The 18,281-nt window shown below is 39.8% G+C and overlaps 4 protein-coding genes across 5 annotated transcripts in view; 3 read left to right on the top strand and 1 right to left on the bottom strand.

The window, feature by feature from the left end:
• The first annotated feature begins 625 nt into the window (after positions 1–625).
• gpr61l (G protein-coupled receptor 61-like) lies at positions 626–1,941 on the top strand. Its single transcript, XM_046029170.1, has one exon. The coding sequence runs from the start codon at positions 658–660 to the stop codon at positions 1,939–1,941; it is 1,284 nt and encodes a 427-aa protein (XP_045885126.1). The 5' UTR covers positions 626–657.
• Positions 1,942–5,224: 3,283 nt separating this feature from the next.
• Positions 5,225–7,791, top strand: LOC123956557 (caveolin-2-like). The gene is made up of 3 exons (XM_046028816.1): positions 5,225–6,128; positions 6,760–6,947; positions 7,140–7,791. The coding sequence occupies exons 1-3, from the start codon at positions 5,907–5,909 to the stop codon at positions 7,297–7,299; spliced, it is 570 nt and encodes a 189-aa protein (XP_045884772.1). The 5' UTR covers positions 5,225–5,906; the 3' UTR covers positions 7,300–7,791.
• Positions 7,792–10,129: 2,338 nt separating this feature from the next.
• Positions 10,130–12,039, top strand: cav3 (caveolin 3). Its single transcript, XM_046029230.1, has 2 exons — positions 10,130–10,246; positions 11,698–12,039. Exons 1-2 carry the CDS (start codon positions 10,130–10,132, stop codon positions 12,037–12,039), a joined length of 459 nt encoding a protein of 152 aa, XP_045885186.1.
• A 1,745-nt stretch (positions 12,040–13,784) lies between these two features.
• Positions 13,785–18,281, bottom strand: part of oxtra (oxytocin receptor a) — a 14,010-nt gene continuing 9,513 nt past the window's right edge. Inside the window, exon 2 of one of the 2 annotated variants that reach the window (XM_046029043.1) lies at positions 13,785–14,642. In XM_046029043.1, coding sequence (XP_045884999.1) covers positions 14,389–14,642 — 254 coding nt within the window. In that variant the 3' untranslated portion in view covers positions 13,785–14,388. Of the gene's footprint in view, positions 14,643–16,827; positions 17,092–18,281 lie in introns of those variants that run through there. The other variant, XM_046029044.1, reaches the window with a different exon arrangement.

Here is an 18,281-nt window from a genome sequence, read left to right as displayed (position 1 = left end):
GTTCAGAGATGGAGCAGGTGAAAGCTTTGATTGCCTTTCAACTTGCCAGTGCCTGGCACTTTGACAGAAGGAACATTTGAGAGTGTCTGAAAAGAGAATTCACAGATTGAATGTTAATCAAATACATTGGACTGTTGGTTGGACCTTAAACAAAAGCACTCTGGAAAACCATAACCAGCAGCTCAGAATATTGAAGCTTGTCATTGCTTATTATCCTCACAACTCTTATCTTTAACAACAATGTAGAATAGCCCTCCAGAAGGCTAATACTGATTTTACATAAACAAGGCTAACTATTGCTGTATTTTACAGTTTCCAAAGTATCTTTGTGTATGTTGATCTGTTTAAGCTTAAAAGATGTAAGCAGTTTACGTTTCCAATTTGAAAACAGTAGTCAGCAGAAACTGAATTGCAATATATTTTTCAGTTATATCAGATATTAAATAATTAGACAACGCCCTGCATCAGTATTCAACTATGTTAGATAGAGGTAGAGGAAACAACATACTATATCTACAGGAAATGACAGACAAATGCCCATAAAATGTCTGAACTGCCTTCAAAATTTTTAGCAGTAAGTGTTTTCTGTCTTTTCAATGCAGGATATCCACATATGAAGACATCTGACATACAAATGGAGGAAGTTGTGAATGAATAATGGCCGACAAGACCGGTCCCATGATAGTCTCTGTGCCAAATCACTCAGTGACAAATCTCACCACTGCACTATACCAGCCCGATCCTACGGTTCCTGCCAATGTGGGCGTCGTCACAAGCTCCCAGTCACAGATCAAAGACCTGTTTGGGTTGTTCTGCATGGTGACCCTTAACCTCATTGCTTTATTGGCCAACACTGGTGTGATGGTGGCCATTGCTCGTGCTCCTCACCTGAAGAGGTTCGCTTTTGTGTGTCACCTTTGTGCAGTGGACCTACTGTGTGCCATCCTCCTCATGCCTTTGGGTATCATTTCCAGCTCACCCTTCTTTGGCACCGTGGTGTTTACTGTTCTGGAGTGTCAGGTTTACATCTTTCTCAATGTTTTCCTCATCTGTCTGTCCATTCTCACCATCACAGCCATCAGTGTGGAGCGTTACTTCTATATCGTACACCCCATGCGTTATGAAGTCAAGATGACCATCAACCTCGCTATTGGCGTCATGCTCCTAATCTGGGTTAAGTCAGTCATTTTAGCTTCGGTCACGCTCTTTGGATGGCCAGCTTACGGACATCAGAGCTCCATTGCTGCAGCTCACTGCTCTCTCCATGCGAGCCACAGTCGTCTCAGAAGCGTGTTTGCTGTGCTCTTCAGTGTGGTCTGTTTCCTAGTTCCTGCAGTGATTATCTTTGCTGTTTACTGTGCCGTGTACAAGGTAGCTCGTTCTGCAGCCCTGCAGCAAGTCCCTGCTGTGCCAACGTGGGCAAATGCGAGCCCTGCTAAGAATCGCTCGGACTCCATCAACAGCCAGACCACCATGATCACCACTACCCGCACTCTGCCTCAAAGACTATCTCCAGAGAGGGCCTTCAGTGGCGGCAAGGCTGCCATCACCTTGGTATTCATTGTGGGCCAGTTCTTGGTTTGTTGGTTGCCCTACTTCATCTTCCACCTGCAAATGTCTCTGACTGGCTCCATGCAGAGCCCCGGGGACTTAGAGGAAACAGTCACCTGGCTGGCCTACTCCTCCTTTGCAGTTAACCCATTTTTCTATGGCCTATTGAACAGGCAGATCAGAGAAGAGCTGGTAAAGTTTCGACGCTGCTGCTTCACGCAGCCGGCGGAGTTTGGGGCATCCAGCCACGAGGGCTCCCTTCAGGAGAACTTTCTCCAGTTCATCCAGAGAACCAGCAGTACAGCTGAAACCCTGTCCAACTCCTGTCCCAAAAACACTACAGACCAGGGGATAAAGATCCCTGGGCAAATACCTGAGGAGCATGCTTAGGCACTGACCAGCATGAGTTAAGGACTACAGTGTTAACACCGAGGCCATGTTTTTTATGTTTAGCGGATATTTCTTTCTTAACAGATAAGTTCACACTGGAAGTCTATCTTAAAACAAGGCTACTGACATGCCCATATGTACACTGGATGGATTATTGTTTTCTGTAATTCTTCCATTCTGGTCACAAAGAGACCCATTCTTAAAGCAATTTTAATGTAAGCGTTGGGGGACAGACTTGAAAAAATGTGAACCTATCCTTTAAATACACCCGAAATGCCCAGTGCCTTTTATTGTCTAATTCAGGTAGGCTTTCTCATTTTAGGTCAAGGTGCTATGGCTGTACTGTAACATGAACTATTGAAATTGTAATAACTGTTCCCCTGTGCATATTTTCCATTCATATTACAATTGGTTTCAGTGATGTTTGTAGAAATGTTTTATATGTTTATAAATGTGAAAATCTGGAGTGTAACTACAATAACAAGGTCATGATTGGATGGATATTTTAATGTTTTCTTGTGTTTAATTAGGAACAATTTGTATTAAATATGAATATGAGTTGGTTCCACATGTATTATTAGTGTCAGTAACAATATGTATATTCAAATGGTGACCGACTCTGTTGAACTTTGTAAAGTTTTGGATGTAACTGTTGCCAAGTTGTGGTCCTTTACAGCATATCTAAGAAACAACTTGATAAACAGCAGCATAGTGTGACTCCCACATATCATTATATGATCGCTTCAGCACTAACACAGTGGCCTCCGCAGTGTGAGGAGTGCTCATCAATCAGAGGGACAATACCTCAGAGTTCCTGTGTGCAACAGATATGCTGATAGATGGTGAATATCATACGCCCATGTCGTCATGGAAATTGAGTAAGCCTGTGACTCACATAGCAATGAGGACCTTTCAGCTGGATGTATGCTCCAGCTTTAAATCCTGTTTCGAGTCTACAAATTCTGGCTCATGCCTGAAAAGAAATGTCTTTTCAGGCAGAATTGCAGACTGACTACACGAGACCTATAAGTTAAGATGGAGGATCATTAACACATGAATTGAGGTTGAGGGTAAGGTAGCACCAGTCCCTGTGAATATGGACTGCTATAATAGTGACATGGGTACAGTGAGGCGGAGATAGTGAATTTACAATGGAAATCATTACTGGCATTGATAATGCTCTGAGAGTGGTAACAAAGTGCTATTTTATGGCCTCCTCTGTTTGTATTAGTCTTTCACAAACAGCAGACAAGACGAATAAAAAAAGAACAGTGTCGTTAAGGCAAATAACGGCAAACACCACTCCTAAACTGTGGGTGTGTATTTAATACTTTGAGGTGAATACAGCATTAGCTCTCTTCCCAGGAGGATAGGGGTGCTGCTATGAGACTTATTTATCCATACAAATGTACGGATATTAGTATTATTATCATTGTTTTATATCAGTCTGTTTCTCTCTTTATACTCCTTTGTCTAATTTAATTTTCTCTTCACAAATGTCAAGCCATTAAATAGCAAGACCAGCAAGGCAAATTTTACGTGATTTATCCGGTATCTTATATTTTAAGACTGCTGTTGACAATATAGAGTAAAAAAAAAATCTACAACGTGCACGTCGAGATTTGAATTTCATGAACCCTTGTGTCCATACAATGATTAAAAAAATGGTGCAAAACATCAACAGGATCTTGATACAGTATTTGTAAAGCTAAACATCAGTGAACACAAATTAGGACACAATCTGGATGAACATCATATCTGTCTGAAGGACATCTGAATAACTCTCCATCACATCACCGTTCATGGTATTCACAGCTCTGTATTTTCAGTCTGAATTCAGACATTATTTTTAACTAAAAAGATTAGACAGGCACGAGCATGTTGTTCCAGAAACATCTGGAAGGACAGGTGTGACTGTGAGCATTTGATTTCGCTCCTAAAGGTGGTGTACAGTGTGTGTCTGTTGTATTTAATTTTTCTGTCTTGTTAGTTTCACAAAAGGATTTGCTTTGGGATTTGTGTTGCTGGCATTTATGATCTGTGCGTCCTTTACTCTTTGTCTGGACATTTAAGTACAGATGTCCAGGGGTTTATACACGGTATTGCTTACACAAGACAGGTAACATCGCCATCATTACTTTTCATTACATTTCAAGTTTTTTATTTCGCCAAACCACCACTACAAATCAGTGCACTGTACATTAGTCTTCTGCTGGTTCAAGAAGCCCTGCCAGACAGCAGCCATTGACAGAATCTAAATGGGATAAAGCACACTTGATGTTTTTAATTTTGGTGTGGTACTTTTGTGTTGCCTTTATTGCCTAAATTGGCAACATGAGCTGTTTTACTGTGATATGTGTCTCATTCAATTTATGATAGAATTTTTGATTAAAATGATTATTTTACAAACCAGGAGATGAGCCAGATGTAGCATGACTAAATTTGCATCTGTTAAGTAGAGGATTCACAGACCGCAATCACACAATCACAACACAATATCGAGGGCTCTTCAATCACCTTAATCACAATGGTTTACACACACACAGACACACAAATAGTGTGTAGAGAAATAGCTATTTGGGCATGTTTGAGTGGAAAACGAAGCAGATTCAACCATAAGTGGTAAACAATGAGGATTTATTTTTTTAAAACTACTAAGACACACCATGGCCAACAGAGTGCGCTATATACCAATGAATTCCCCTCCCTCCGCTTCGTTTGGAAGTCTGTGACAAGAAGAAAGCTGACAGATGTGTGTGCTGTGAAAGAAAGAAAGAAAGAAAGAAAGAATATAACAATGTTATTTTCCCTAAAGTATATTACTACTGTATGAGCAAGATAAATCTGTGCTTTTTCCCTAGTGCATTACTTATGTTTTTCCAAGTTTACAAAAATATACTGCCTGGTGAGAGCAAACCGAGCTAAAAGGAGAGCGAATAAATCAAGTGGCCAGACACACGACTCCAAATAATTGATAATGTTGCTGCGTGTCTGCTGGATGTGCAAATAAGCATCTGGTTGCTAACAAGTTCATATTAACTTTTCAAAGGTGGTAATACTGAATGTAAGAATCATGTATGAAAATGAGATGTTACATCTCAGCGGGCTATCCTTTCAGTAAATTTTGTCTGCTGTGTGCTCTGTATCTGATGGCACTTGAAGGCAACGGTACACACACAGAGAGGGGGAGGGTCAACACATTTATATTTACTTACGCTAGGTGCATGTGGACAGTTTGACACGTATCATGAGCTGCAACCATGGGACCAATCTACTAAGAGGTATTTAGTACACTGAGTGGTTTGCATGAAATGAATGCATGAAAGCCTGCAGCCCCATGCTCTGTAGAGCAATTAGTTCCTGAGAGAACTGTGAAGAGTCTAGGTTTAAGTTTTGCTGCAAACTGTCTACAGTTTAGAAACTGCAAGTTATACAATCTGCACTAGATAATGATGAGGTGAAAAGTGTGCACAGACCACATATAGGCAGTATGTGTGATAGGTGCCACGCTCGACACTAACACATGAGTGGGACTACAGTCAGTTACTGTAGTCAGGACAGAGACTGTCAGCGGGGGAGCAGAATTCCAGCTTGGATGGGCAGTTGGGAGGACAGCTCTTGGCAGAGAAGTCATAATGGACCAATGCTGCAAGGAGGAGGAGATATGTAGCGTCAAAATACTGACCACTGATCATCATCACTGCTTTAATATGTAAGGAGGAAGATGAGTGGATTTAATGCTATTAGCTATGACCATTGGACATTTCACATGCAGGTCTAAATGAGACTTTCCATGTAATGTGTCACATGGAAAATGTCACTGAACACAAGCATTTAAAAGCCAATATTGGCATTCCTCAACAAGAAGCAAGGCAATCAGCACTCCACTATGTTCCACCTGGGTGTCACTGACAAGCCTGCAGAGTTTGGAGCATCGTAAGCCATCCTCCCGCTACGCCCAGCTCATGCTCCAAATTTCCAAAGACATGACTGCAGCAGTCAACCAAACCGAGACACAGCTCAGCTTAGTGGAAATGGAGGACCAGGGATCAAAAGACAAGAGACCAGCATCGGAATTGATGGAAGTCAAAGTGGATGTACAATCCGAAGATCTGAATTCCACCCACAGTGACACAAGGCCTCTGATTCAAGACAGGGATCCCAAAAGAATCAACAAGAGTCTTAAGGTAACTAATGTGCACCGTCACAGGGATTTAATCAACATAAAACACACCTTAACAGAGAACACACAGCAGAAGTCACACGATGAGGTATGTCATTTCCCTCTGGAGAAACAGAGACGGACCAGTAAAATAAATAAACCAGCTGCACATGCTCTGCATACCACTCCTCCTATCTCTATTGAAATAGATGTAACATGCAATGCTGAACTGAAGCAGAAATCTATGTGTGGTTCTAGTGATAAATTGAATTTTCTGGAGATGATTCATGATGATGAGGAAGAATCAGTTTACAGATAAAACTTCATCTGTGAAGCTTTTTGTTTAGTAAAGCTGTTTATCTAAACCAAAGACTTCTCTATCAATATGCTGCATAATACTGACCTCAAGTGGATATGATCATACACACATTTCTATTTTTGCCCTTGCCAACAAGTACAACAAAAAATTACGGTCTGCCATTAAAAATTACTCAGTGCAGTTCATTTGTGTACATTACCCATCATTCTCATTCTGCATGTCAAGATTTGATCATACATACAGCTTCCATGCCTACATATCCAAGCCCCAAGTTCTCAGTACCTATTAAATTGTACACACTTTCCCTTGAAATCTGTGTCTCTGTGTGTGTCTTGAGGTCACGTTTGAGGATGTGATTGCAGAGCCTCCCTCGGTGCGGAGCTTTGATCAAGTGTGGCTGTGGAGTCACGCCCTGTTTGAGGTATCCAGACTGTGGTGCTACCGTATCATCTCCCTCCTTCTGGCTGTGCCGGTCTCACTGGCAGCAGGGCTCCTCTTTGCCATGCTCAGCTGCCTTCACATTTGGTAGGACTGTTAAACTGAGATTTGACAGACTTTTCTGGTAAATAATGGTCATTTAGAAGACAGTTGAATAAGAAATGATAACTATACCATTCCCCTACTACAGGTTATTTCCCCCCGGTGGGAAACCTTTTTAGGTGTGTTTTTTTTAATGAGATGAGCTCATGTTTTGTCCACTTCCCTGTGTCTCACCAGGTTGATCATGCCCTGTGTGCAGCTCCTTCTCATCAACATGAGCTGGGTCCAGACTGTGTGGGGCAGCATACTGAACATTTTCATCGGCCCCGTCTTTACCAGTGTTGGAAAGTGCTGTGGTCGAGTCACCATCCATCTGGCAAAAGATGAAGACAGATAGAAAAACACACGGTGTGTGAATGTTCTGTTAAAACAGAGGATAGAGAGAAAAAGCAAGTTGTAACAGATTTCATACTAATTTCTTATTGGAAAATTATAATCAGCATCGTAATTGTTTATGATTATTTTGTATTTTTGCTCACCTGTCATGATATTTGGCATGCTGACATACTGTACATGTCAAGTTGTCCCTTGTGTAATGATGTTGATGTATGATGCATAGAACTTCAAGCCAGGACCTAAAAACGCATGTGTTGATAGAATATGTGGGGCAAATAGTGCTATGACTATTTAAGGCACAATTACAGAATATTTCTGCGGACCATTGCAATTAAATTACAAAATGATCTAAACTCAGAGAACAAAAAGAAACCAACTCTAACAATCTCTGGAAGTGTGTATATTTGTTGAATTCAGTTAAAACATTTGTTGTCCCATATTATTGACGATTGCAACATTATTGTGTATTAGGGATGTAAAAGATGTTAATCACCAGGAACCATAGACCAAAATAAAACAATAAAAAAATTGCAAAACCGTCTTTATATGAAAATCATCCAGTTCACACAAAGGCAGCAACGACACCGTGCAGGACATTTAAAAAAAAAAAAAAGTCTATAGTTACAGTGTCTTTATTTACATTATGTAGCACTTTTGCTAGTGCTTTATATAGCATAACTAAAAGAAGTCAACTGGGCATGACAATGTTTAAAGACAACAAAACAATGCGTTCTCTTAGTAAAATATTTACATTAGTTTGATTTTAGAAAGAGTAAAGTGTGTACTGGCTGTTAACAATATTTGGTCACTCTGATCAAGCACAGGTGAGGCACTTAAAGGAATACATTACCATTTTGGGAAATACACTTATTAAAAGAGTTAGATGAGAAGCTCAAAACCACTCTCATGTCTATGGTGAATATGAAGCTACAGCCAGCAGCTGGTTCGCTTAGTTTTGCATAAACACTGTGATGACAACAGACATAATCTCCCATAATGTTCTACACAGTTTTTATTATGGATTAAACAAACAAAATATAATTAATGGGCTTCAGACGTGCTAGTAAGCAGATTTGGTTCCTGCTGTACTAAGCTAACTGGCAGCTGGCTGTATAGCATGATAATGAACTGACATGAAAGTGGTGTCAGCCTTCTCATTTAACTCTTTACATATAAAGCTAATAAGTATATTTCCCTAAATGTGGAAGAATTTCTTTAATTTACAGATGTTTGGAGGTTAGGCCTGGAAACCATTGAGGATTTAATGAAAAAAGGTACATTTAAAATCCTGTAACACAAACACTGTACATATATATATATACATTGATATGTGTAAAGTAACCTGAGTTACTGATATATGATCCATTCTATATAACACTAAATATAGATCAGAGAATCCTGCATGTCAGTCTACATTAAATGAAAGACAGGAGCTGGTGAAATCTCAGCTGACTGCATTGACATGCACAGAGGCAGAGGTATGCCCACCATGACTCTCTGCTGAGCTATTCCTGTCCCTCTGCCTCCATGCCTAACTGGCCTCCACTCTCTCCTTTGCCATGACAAGAATACTCCTCTAATTGGTCTGGATCTTGATCACATGCACACTGATTCCATTCCTCCCCTCCCACCTCGTCCCTGTCTCTGCCACAAGGGAACCAGGGTAGACCAATCCACGCGCCAAAGTCACGCTTCCTGTACTGTTCGTACACCCCACTGACTGAGATAAATAGCAACAGAGAGCTCGGGGTGCTCTGAGTCCTTGTACAAGTTTTCATAGGCACCTCCTCCTCTTCCCCCTTTCTTTGGAGTTTGTTTATGCAACATGCTGATATAGAACGCTATGACTGATAGCAACAACTGCACAGCTTAAGGAAGACTGAATCAGAGTTTTATTTTGGGGGTCTATTGAATTTTATGTGTTGGGCCTCGTTAAAATCAGAAATATTTGGAATGAGAGGCTCTGGATCTGTCTTATCTCTATTGTGCACCACTAAGACTGTGAAACATTTAAGTGACTAAACCACTTAACAGTAATGATTGTGTTTGTGAAAGTAAACATGCTGATTTGAACAGCAAGTCAAATTTTATTATTCTTTAGTATCTTTAGATTTTTTAATGCCCACGAAGGTCTTGTGTCTTACATGTTTTGGGACATTGCATCTGCAAAGAAACATTACCATTTGCAAACACATTTAGCATGCAATATAGGCAAATCTCTGATAATTACATTTCTCTGCACCTGAGAATGACTACTCCATGTAGAGTCTACTTTTTGTCTATGTTTGTCTCTTCTGTTGCCCAATATAGCTGCAAACACATTGGAAAGTTTTTCTTTTTAAATTAAATTCAGTGTTAGGACACAAAACACGGTGTCACAACTAAAGCCAGAGCAGGAGGGTGTGTTTTTTTTGCTTGTGGACTCACTCAGTGGTGGAAGTTCGTGCCACTATGCAAACCCTGCCCAGTTAGCCCGACAACCCTATGTGAAATGTGACACAACCCTGGGTTCTCCTTTAAGGCATGCCTTTTCTGTCTATGTGCGTTATATTGTGTGTGTGTGTGTGTGTGTGTGTGCGTGTGTGTGTGTGTGTGTGTGTGTGTGTGTGTGTGCGTGTGTGTGTATGTGAATGTGTGTACACTTTCTGTGTGTGGGTGCAGGGTGGGGATTAGGCCTCCATTTTTACCAGTACGTCCGCAGCAGCTGTCCACTGGCATGCCAGAGGGAGCGTCACAGTGGTGATACAGGGGTTCAGAAGTGGTCTGTGGTGTTTGATCCAGGAAGGTTTACTCTCATCGTCTCCGGCCTGTCCAGGACCTGCAGCCCCACCATGGCGGATCAGTACCAGTACAATGCCAAAGAGGAGAAGATTGTGAAGGACAGCCACACCAAGGAGATAGATCTAATTAATAGAGACCCCAAGCAGATCAATGAGGACGTGGTGAAGGTTTGTGCAGCATGGAGACAGCACCCTGACACAGAAAGGATTAAGACCATAACCCCTATCTTGGCATGTGTAGAAAAAATGAATAAAGTGGTTAGTAGGAATAAAGACAGGAGGACAGGTTAGGTTCTGTCTGGAAAATCCTTAAATAGACCAAGAGCTATTCCTGTTGCCTGAGCAGAACATGAAGTTTATTTTGGGAATGGGGTAGAAGAGTGTGAAACTGATACACTGGCGTTGACTACTGTTTATCCTGCAATTGTTTCCATGTTATTAAGACAAAATATTTTCTGCCTGGACAGGACTGAATATAAATTTAGATTATATTTTGTTTGACTGGAAGGAGTTCATGTAAACATGGTCACTGAAGTTGGTAAATCACGGGTTATAAGTAGAGCATAATGTTTAGTGTCTGCATGGCTCAGTTTGGAATGATTTACATTCTGCTTATGTCTGCTTTCAGACATCAAGGTAAAGATTATGTATTTTTAAACTGAAGGTTTTGTTACAGTTACTCCCAATAGTCGGGTCTATGATAGGAGTTACAATAAGTTATAAATTAGCTGTTACAATTCCAATCCATGCAGTCATTTCCTGCTAATGTTTCCAATTCTTATGCTGTCTTTGCATTTCAATTAAAATAAAGTGAATCTGTAATATCTATTGAAACAGTATCTCAACTTATCCTGGGAATCTTATCTTCTGACTAATCACATTTACAAGCTTTGGAGCCCCATGTGTGTCCATCAGCTGTTTCTAAAGAGCACTGGTTGTTCTTTTGCTGAATTTGACTCTATTACGAGCTCTCTAAAAGCGGAAAGAAGCCAGACCTTGCAGAGAAAATATAAAACAGTGCATGACCAGCAATTCATTCAGAGGATGATCTCAGGCTGCTATCTCTGCGGGAAACAGACAGCGACTTGTTACTTCCCATACTGATCCTATCTGATGGTCAGGAAGAAAAGAAAGGCGTGTTAGATGTGCGGCTTTTCTGCCTGCCATGATTACAGACAAGTTAATTAACATGTCACAGCTCAGAATGCAACAGCGTCCACAAGTCCAGGTGGCACATATTGAAAACTGGAAACAAATTGGACCATTGTACAGTTGCTCTCATGCATTTAACATGAGGTGAACTTCAGGAACTAACAAACGTGTTGCAAAAGAGCTATTAGAATGATTTGGACCTAGCATTAAAAGCCACTCCATAACTTTGCCTGCATGCCACTACATTAAGTTTTATTTATTTTTTATTCCATGAAGTGCAACAGATAATTGGTTTCTCTGCATAAATTTGACCCTAACACTTTGCAGCTTTCACAAGCATAATCTTTAACTTAACATTGGCATGTGCTTGGAGCCCACAGAGGTCTGGTGGTGGAGGGAGATGGGTGAAAGCTGCATGCACTCAGGAATGTGTATTAATGCAAGCCTCTTTTTAAATGTTCTTTTAGGTGGAGTTTGAGGATGTCATTGCAGAGCCCGACGGTACACACAGCCTGGATGGGGTGTGGAAGCTCAGCTACACCACCTTCACTGTGTCCAAGTACTGGTGCTACCGCATCCTGTCTGCTGTCTTCGGCATCCCTGTTGCTCTACTCTGGGGCTTCCTGTTCGCATGCATCTCCTTCTGCCACATCTGGGCTGTGGTTCCCTGCATCAAGAGCTGTCTGATTGAGTCACAGTGTGTCAGCCGCATCTACTCTCTCTGCATCCAGACCTTCTGTGATCCCTTCTTCGAAGCCCTGGGCAAGATCTTCAGCAGTGTGCGCGTTGCACTGCGCAAAGAAGTCTAAGAACTTACACAGTAGTGTTTGTAGTATGATCGGATGAAGTGCGGTATCTTTTTATACACCAGAAGCTCAGTCTGGGCATCTTGCTTACTCCATACTGCAATACTCCTCCTCCTCCCTTCATAAGATGCCTTTCCCAAACCCTCCCACCCTCAAGCTCTCAGCTCTCAGTCCTGAGTCCTGACATACCCTGTTTGCTGTTTGCCACCAGAAGCTCTGTGACAGCTGCAGCAGACAGGATGGTTCCATGACAGTTCTGGCACTCCTGGAGGGCTCGGCGCTCCTCACTGAGGGAGAAGAGGGCCGCCTGCCATGAGGAGGATCTGTCTGCCCTCATTTCTTTGTATCCCAAAAAGCTCAGACAATAACATTCACAATGAATGAAACAAACTCCCCAAAACTGCTGCACCTCTGGACAATGCCGCCTGTATGCATGACATTTGGCCATGCTTAAAAGTTATATTGATGCTCTATGTTGCTGTGTCTGGTATTGTTTAACTTTATATTGATTGAATTGAATTTGACAATCTTAACCTTATTAGAAAAGCTCTAACTAAAAGAAAGGAATGGAAAGTTTTCTCTGCATAATCATTTTGTCTGATTTCTTTATGTATTCGAAAAATGTATTCTGGTATGTTTCCCTCTAAATTTATGATGGCTCCACTGTAACTACCAGACGTTTTGGAACCAACCATGCAGATAATCTACTTCCTTTTATCAAAGCATGATGAGTAGAATATTAAGCCTACTTGTTTGCATATTTCAGTCAAGAATGTGTAAACAAGTATGGACCTAATTACTGATGGAGTAAAGTAAAAACATCTCATTGAGTTCCGTTTTATTCTTCCACTGTGTTATTTTGATTATGTAGGAAAGTCCAATACCTTTGCTGCTATTGTGCATCTGCAGTGTAGAAAATCAAATTATACATGGGCTGAAAGTACACTTCACAATAGATGAAACTCTCCTAGTTCAGTGTTTTTATTTGAAAATATAGTATGTGTATTATTTCAAATCATTCTGAGAGGATCCAGAAATACATTTTTACGATTCATTAAATATCTTAACCATGTTTCAGTAATATTTTTGATAACTTCAGTCAGCCTGGAACTACAGGTTTGCTGTTGTGAATCTTTCATGTGCTTTTCTTTTGTGTCTGAGATCCATTATTGTTGATGATTCAGTGTCACCACACCCGTCTTTGTTCCTTCCCTCAGTGTTTCTTTCTGGCCAATTCGTTGTAGCTTTATTAAAATATTCAGATCACTTCTCATTATTGGCAAATGATAGCTGAAGTGCTGTAATTAAAATAAGAAATGGTTCACATCTTAGATTGCTCATAATCTTGAACAATTTTAGATGAATATAAACACAACTGACTAAACAACAGACTCAAACTTAATCAGCGTTGCAACAAAGAACGCTAGAGTGAATTCATTGCCACAGTTTACATTTGTTGTCACTTCTTGCAGGATAATGCACCATGTCACAGAGCAATTGCTGCCTTAACACAAGTCCAGAAATATGAGTCTCCAGATCTCAACCCAATGATGCATTTTAAGGCTGAGGCGAACAGGATGTTCAAAATTTCATAGTGCTGCCAGAAAGTTGCAGGAACTCATTGACCTTATTGATTCAGCATGGGCAAACATCCATCTAGAATATTTCCAGCAAGGGTGCGAAGTATTTCGTCAATCATTTTTGGTAATGAGTATCAGCTAGGTTTTAAGAATAAAGACGTCAGTGCATTTTTGCTGCATTCATTCTTTATTTATTTTCTAAACTTTTTGAAAATCTTTACCAGTGACAGCCATAACATTTCACATATAATAATATCTCAAGTAACAGTTTACATGTAGGCAATCCACTGCAAATGTAACAAAGTGAACACATCGTACACAATATTTTTAGCAGGTGAACAATTTCATCATAACATAGACCAACAGGATCCACAAGCTTTGCTGGTGACAACAACCCGTCAATAGAGCGGCTGGCCAAGGTTGTTTAAAAAACAATTGAAATACCCTCCTTTCCTTTACTTTCTCTGCACTGCAAATACGCAAATATACACTGTACTTATAAAACAGCTGATCGCTCAGCATTGTCCATGATTATCTCGTAAGTTTAATATCGTGCTTTTAATAATATTCTGTATTTCACAATTCCATTTCCACTTTCCACTGTAAAGTGCTGTAAATAAAATAATTAAGACTTTTGTTGTTTTTTCCCTTCTGGGCTTCAACAACAAGCCTCAGGACAAGAGGTATCTGAACGAACTGAACTTCTGGGTATTTAATGGGCGACGGCTTATGGTGAAAGGCAGGGTGGGCAGCTTGGGAGAGGGAAGGGTGCTCATGTGGTGGAAGTCTGTGTGATGCTCCTCTGACTGCTGGTGCTCTTAATGACAAAGGTTGAGGAGTTGCTCTTGTGACTGGAGTCAAAGTCACGCTCACAGCGGCACTGGGATGACTTGAGGTAGTGAGTGGAACAGCACAGAAAGTTCTGCCTAAGATCCTGGAACAGATGCCCTGCAAAGCACATGTAGATCCAGGGATTACAGCAACTGTTGAGGCTGGCCAGCAGCATGGAGATGATGAAGGGCATGGCTGCAGGAGATGAGAGAGAGAGGAAAGTTACTGTGCTGTGACTACAAAGTGGTTGGTTGAAAGTTTATCTACTGCCACTCTTATCTTGTGCATGACAGAACAAATCTACATAATTTAGTTTGTGTAGGTACACATTTTGTTTTATTGTGACAACTTTATCTCAATTAATGCTTTTTATGAATGAATTGTCCAATAGCTACTTTGGTTTATAATAATAATAATAATAATAATAATAATAATAACAATAATCTTTATTTGTAGAGCACTTTTCAAAAACAAGTTACAAAGTGCTTTAACAAGTGTAAAGACAATAATACCCAAAAAACAATAATACAAAAACAATACAAGATAAAGAAAAGACTAAAATACACGTTTAAGATAAATGTAAAATTAGTAAAATAGAATAAAATAAAAGGGATAAAATAAAGTCAAATAAGATCAGGAAAGGTTCTCCTATAAAAGTATGTTTTAAGAAGGGACTTAAAAGAGTTCACTGACTCAGCTGACCTGGTTTCCTCGGGCAGGCTGTTCCAGAGCCTCGGGGCCCTGACAGCGAACACGCTGTCCCCTTTAGTTTTCAGTCGAGACTCTGGAACAGATAGCAGACCTCTGCCCGAGGATCTCAACGTACATGCTGGTGCGTATGGGACTAAAAGTTCAGAAATATAACAAGGCGAGAGGCCATGAAGAGCATTAAAAGTGATCAATAGAATTTTAAAGTCAATTCTAAAACATACTGGGAGCCAGTGTAATGAAGCTAAAATAGGGGTGATGTGGTCCTATTTCTTTGTTCTGGTTAAAAGCCTGGCAGCTGAGTTCTGGACAGTCTGGAGTCGATCAATAGATTTTTGGGTTAAACAGGTGAAAAGGCTGTTGCAATAATCCAGGCGTGATGAGATGAAGGCGTGTAAAATGGTCTCGGTGTCCTTAAAAGTTAACATAGATCGAATTGTTGCTATATTTCTAAGTTGATAAAACATGATTGAACAAGCTTTGTGGTGTGCTGCTCGAAATTTAAATTACTATCAAACCAAACACCAAGGTTCTTTGACACAGGCTTAATGTGATTTACTAGGGAACCAGCAGATGGCAAAACAAATACTTGCATCTGCTGGTTCCCTAGTAAATCACATTAAGCCTGTGACCCAATGACCAGCATTTGTTTTGTCTGAGTTCAGCTGAAGGAAATTATTTGACATCCATTTTTTAACTTCACAAAGGCAGTTGTTAAGTGAACTCAGCATTCCAGTGTCTGTGGATCTGACGGGCAAGTATATTTGTATGTTATCAGCATAAATATGAAAAGAAATACCATGTTTATGGATAATATGTCCAAGGGGAAGCAGATACAAGGAAAACAAAATGGGTCCTAAATTTATGACCAAATAGCTACAAAACTAATAATTTCCCTATCAGCCTCAGCTGGCCTGGGATTAGAGCTAATTAGCAAATATTAGCATGCTAACACACACACAAAGTAAGATGGTAAACATGTTTAGCAGTGTCATTGCGAGCATACTGACGTTAGCTAAGTATGCTAGCTAGCAGTTAGTACAGCCTCACAGAGTAGCTAGCATGGCTGTAGACTTGTATGATCTTGTTTCTTTTCGCCCATTTTCCAATGCAGAATCATTTTAATTACAAGTTTTAATCATACCGTTATGACTGTATGACTATAGCCGCAGGCATTTATTCCTTGAGTACACTCTAAGAAATAAATCTGTAAAATAACAGAAAAAGTACTGGCAGCTCATTACCCGGACTTTGTCCCGTAATTAAAAAATGAAACATTTCTGTTAATTCAGTGTGCCCACAGTAAATAAAACGGAAATCTTCTGTTATATAATGGTGTATTTATAGTAAAAAACAGGACACTTTCTGTCATTTAATGGTGTATCTATAGTAGAAAACAGGACACTTTCTTTCATTTAATGGTGTATCTATAGTAAAAAAACACGAATGTTAAATAAATCCGTAAAATAACAGGAAATGGACTGGCAGCTCATTACCCAGACTTTGTCCCGTAATTAAAAAATGAAACTTTTCTGTTAATTTATGGTTTTCCTACAGTAAAAATAAAACAGATGGATTAAGTCAATATACAGCAAACAGAAATGTTACTTTTCTGTTTGTTAACAGTGTATCTATAATAACTCTTTTGAAAACAATCCAAACAAATCTTGTGTGATTTAAAAAATGTTTTTTATTTACTTATAGATCTACAACAATTCCATGAAAACTAAAACATAAAGGAAAAAAACACAAAAGGGAAAAGTATTATAATTTGTCATCTCTAAATTGTTCCCAGTCTGCTAATTCATGCCACATTACAACAATCACATCCACTGAATAAAGTATTGGAAAATGTGCAAGGGGAAAATGTGCAAGGGTTTTGTCAGTGGAACAGGGATTGGGGCGGGGGGTTTCTTGTCTTCAGGTACGTTGAAGGCTGTAAAAGAAATAGAAAACAGTATTACTGATCATCGCTGACATCAGGGGCGTTTTTAGGACCATGAAACATTGGGGGCTTAGCCCAGCCCATAAAACTTCATATCTTCACATAATAATTGACCCCCACCACCCAAAAGTTAAGTCTGTAAAGCAGTAAAGCAACAGTAAACATCCTCAACTTATACAGCACAACAAAACTCACAACAACACTATTAACTGTCTCATTTTGATGTTGCTAAATTGTAATGTCATGTGTCTAATTATAATAATATAACAACAAAACTGCTACAGTATGAACAGGTGGGTAAGGGGGTAGTCCCCCAGAAAATTGTGAGTGTGAAACACTTAATTTCCTGCATTCTGGTGTTTTTCTGCACCAATTTCTGCCTTTTTTGCATCAATTTATTGTGGAAATTATTTATGTAAATGGTCACACGAAATTCAGGTGTTGCTCAATTGTGGTGAATATTTAAGAACATAAAACAATCTAAAATCTAAAACTGTAACAGAATATAATGCAGAGCAGCTCTCAGCTTTCAGATATGTTTCTCCTGTAGATCAACTTTTAATATCATCACTGCCGAATCAACACACAGGCAGGCGTGACTGATTGAGGTAACCTCTTTAAATGTGCATGTGGTACATTTATACCTCATCAATAATAAATTAAATCATTTTAATTCAGTTATAAACTCCTGGACTTCAATAGCTCCTGTGTTTCAGCAGTTTTCTGCTCATGTTCAAAGTTCTGCACATTCAGAATCTATCTGGGTTCTATGACATTTCCAGAATAAAAGAATATTTTGAGAGGTCTAACAGGATAAATCATCATAAACTTCGTAATCAATCCGTGGTCCACCTGCGTGCCGCACCGTGTGGAAGGGATCCATACCACGGATTCTGCAACCCGTTGCACCACTACTATCCATGGTAGTGTGGTGATTTTATTTTATTTTATTTTATTTTATTTTTTTTTTTTTTAAACCTGTCCTGCCCAGCAGCCTGGTATAGAGTATAATGACCTGGATACCATATTGTGCCAGACAGATTTTACAAGAGAGTATTAAAATACTCCTTTGTCTGTTTTATTATTTATTTAATTATGTATTGATTTGTCACCGGGCCGGACAGGGGGGCAGACACGGGGATGGGGGGCACAAACAGACAGCACAGAGAAAGGACAACACC

This window comes from Micropterus dolomieu, linkage group LG18 (assembly GCF_021292245.1).
Source record: "Micropterus dolomieu isolate WLL.071019.BEF.003 ecotype Adirondacks linkage group LG18, ASM2129224v1, whole genome shotgun sequence".
NCBI classification, from domain to species: domain Eukaryota; kingdom Metazoa; phylum Chordata; class Actinopteri; order Centrarchiformes; family Centrarchidae; genus Micropterus; species Micropterus dolomieu.
Note: the sequence above shows the minus strand (reverse complement) of the source record. Positions and strands in the feature narration are given on the sequence as shown.

Excerpts from the sequence above, each read along its gene's own strand:
- gpr61l (XM_046029170.1), top strand. The coding sequence starts at position 658 with ATGGCCGACAAGACCGGTCCCATGATAGTCTCTGTGCCAAATCACTCA.
- LOC123956557 (XM_046028816.1), top strand. The coding sequence starts at position 5,907 with ATGCTCCAAATTTCCAAAGACATGACTGCAGCAGTCAACCAAACCGAG. Across the intron at positions 6,129-6,759 it reads GAATCAACAAGAGTCTTAAG|GTCACGTTTGAGGATGTGAT; the intron begins GTAACTAATGTG and ends GTGTGTCTTGAG. Across the intron at positions 6,948-7,139 it reads CTCAGCTGCCTTCACATTTG|GTTGATCATGCCCTGTGTGC; the intron begins GTAGGACTGTTA and ends GTGTCTCACCAG.
- cav3 (XM_046029230.1), top strand. The coding sequence starts at position 10,130 with ATGGCGGATCAGTACCAGTACAATGCCAAAGAGGAGAAGATTGTGAAG. Across the intron at positions 10,247-11,697 it reads TCAATGAGGACGTGGTGAAG|GTGGAGTTTGAGGATGTCAT; the intron begins GTTTGTGCAGCA and ends ATGTTCTTTTAG.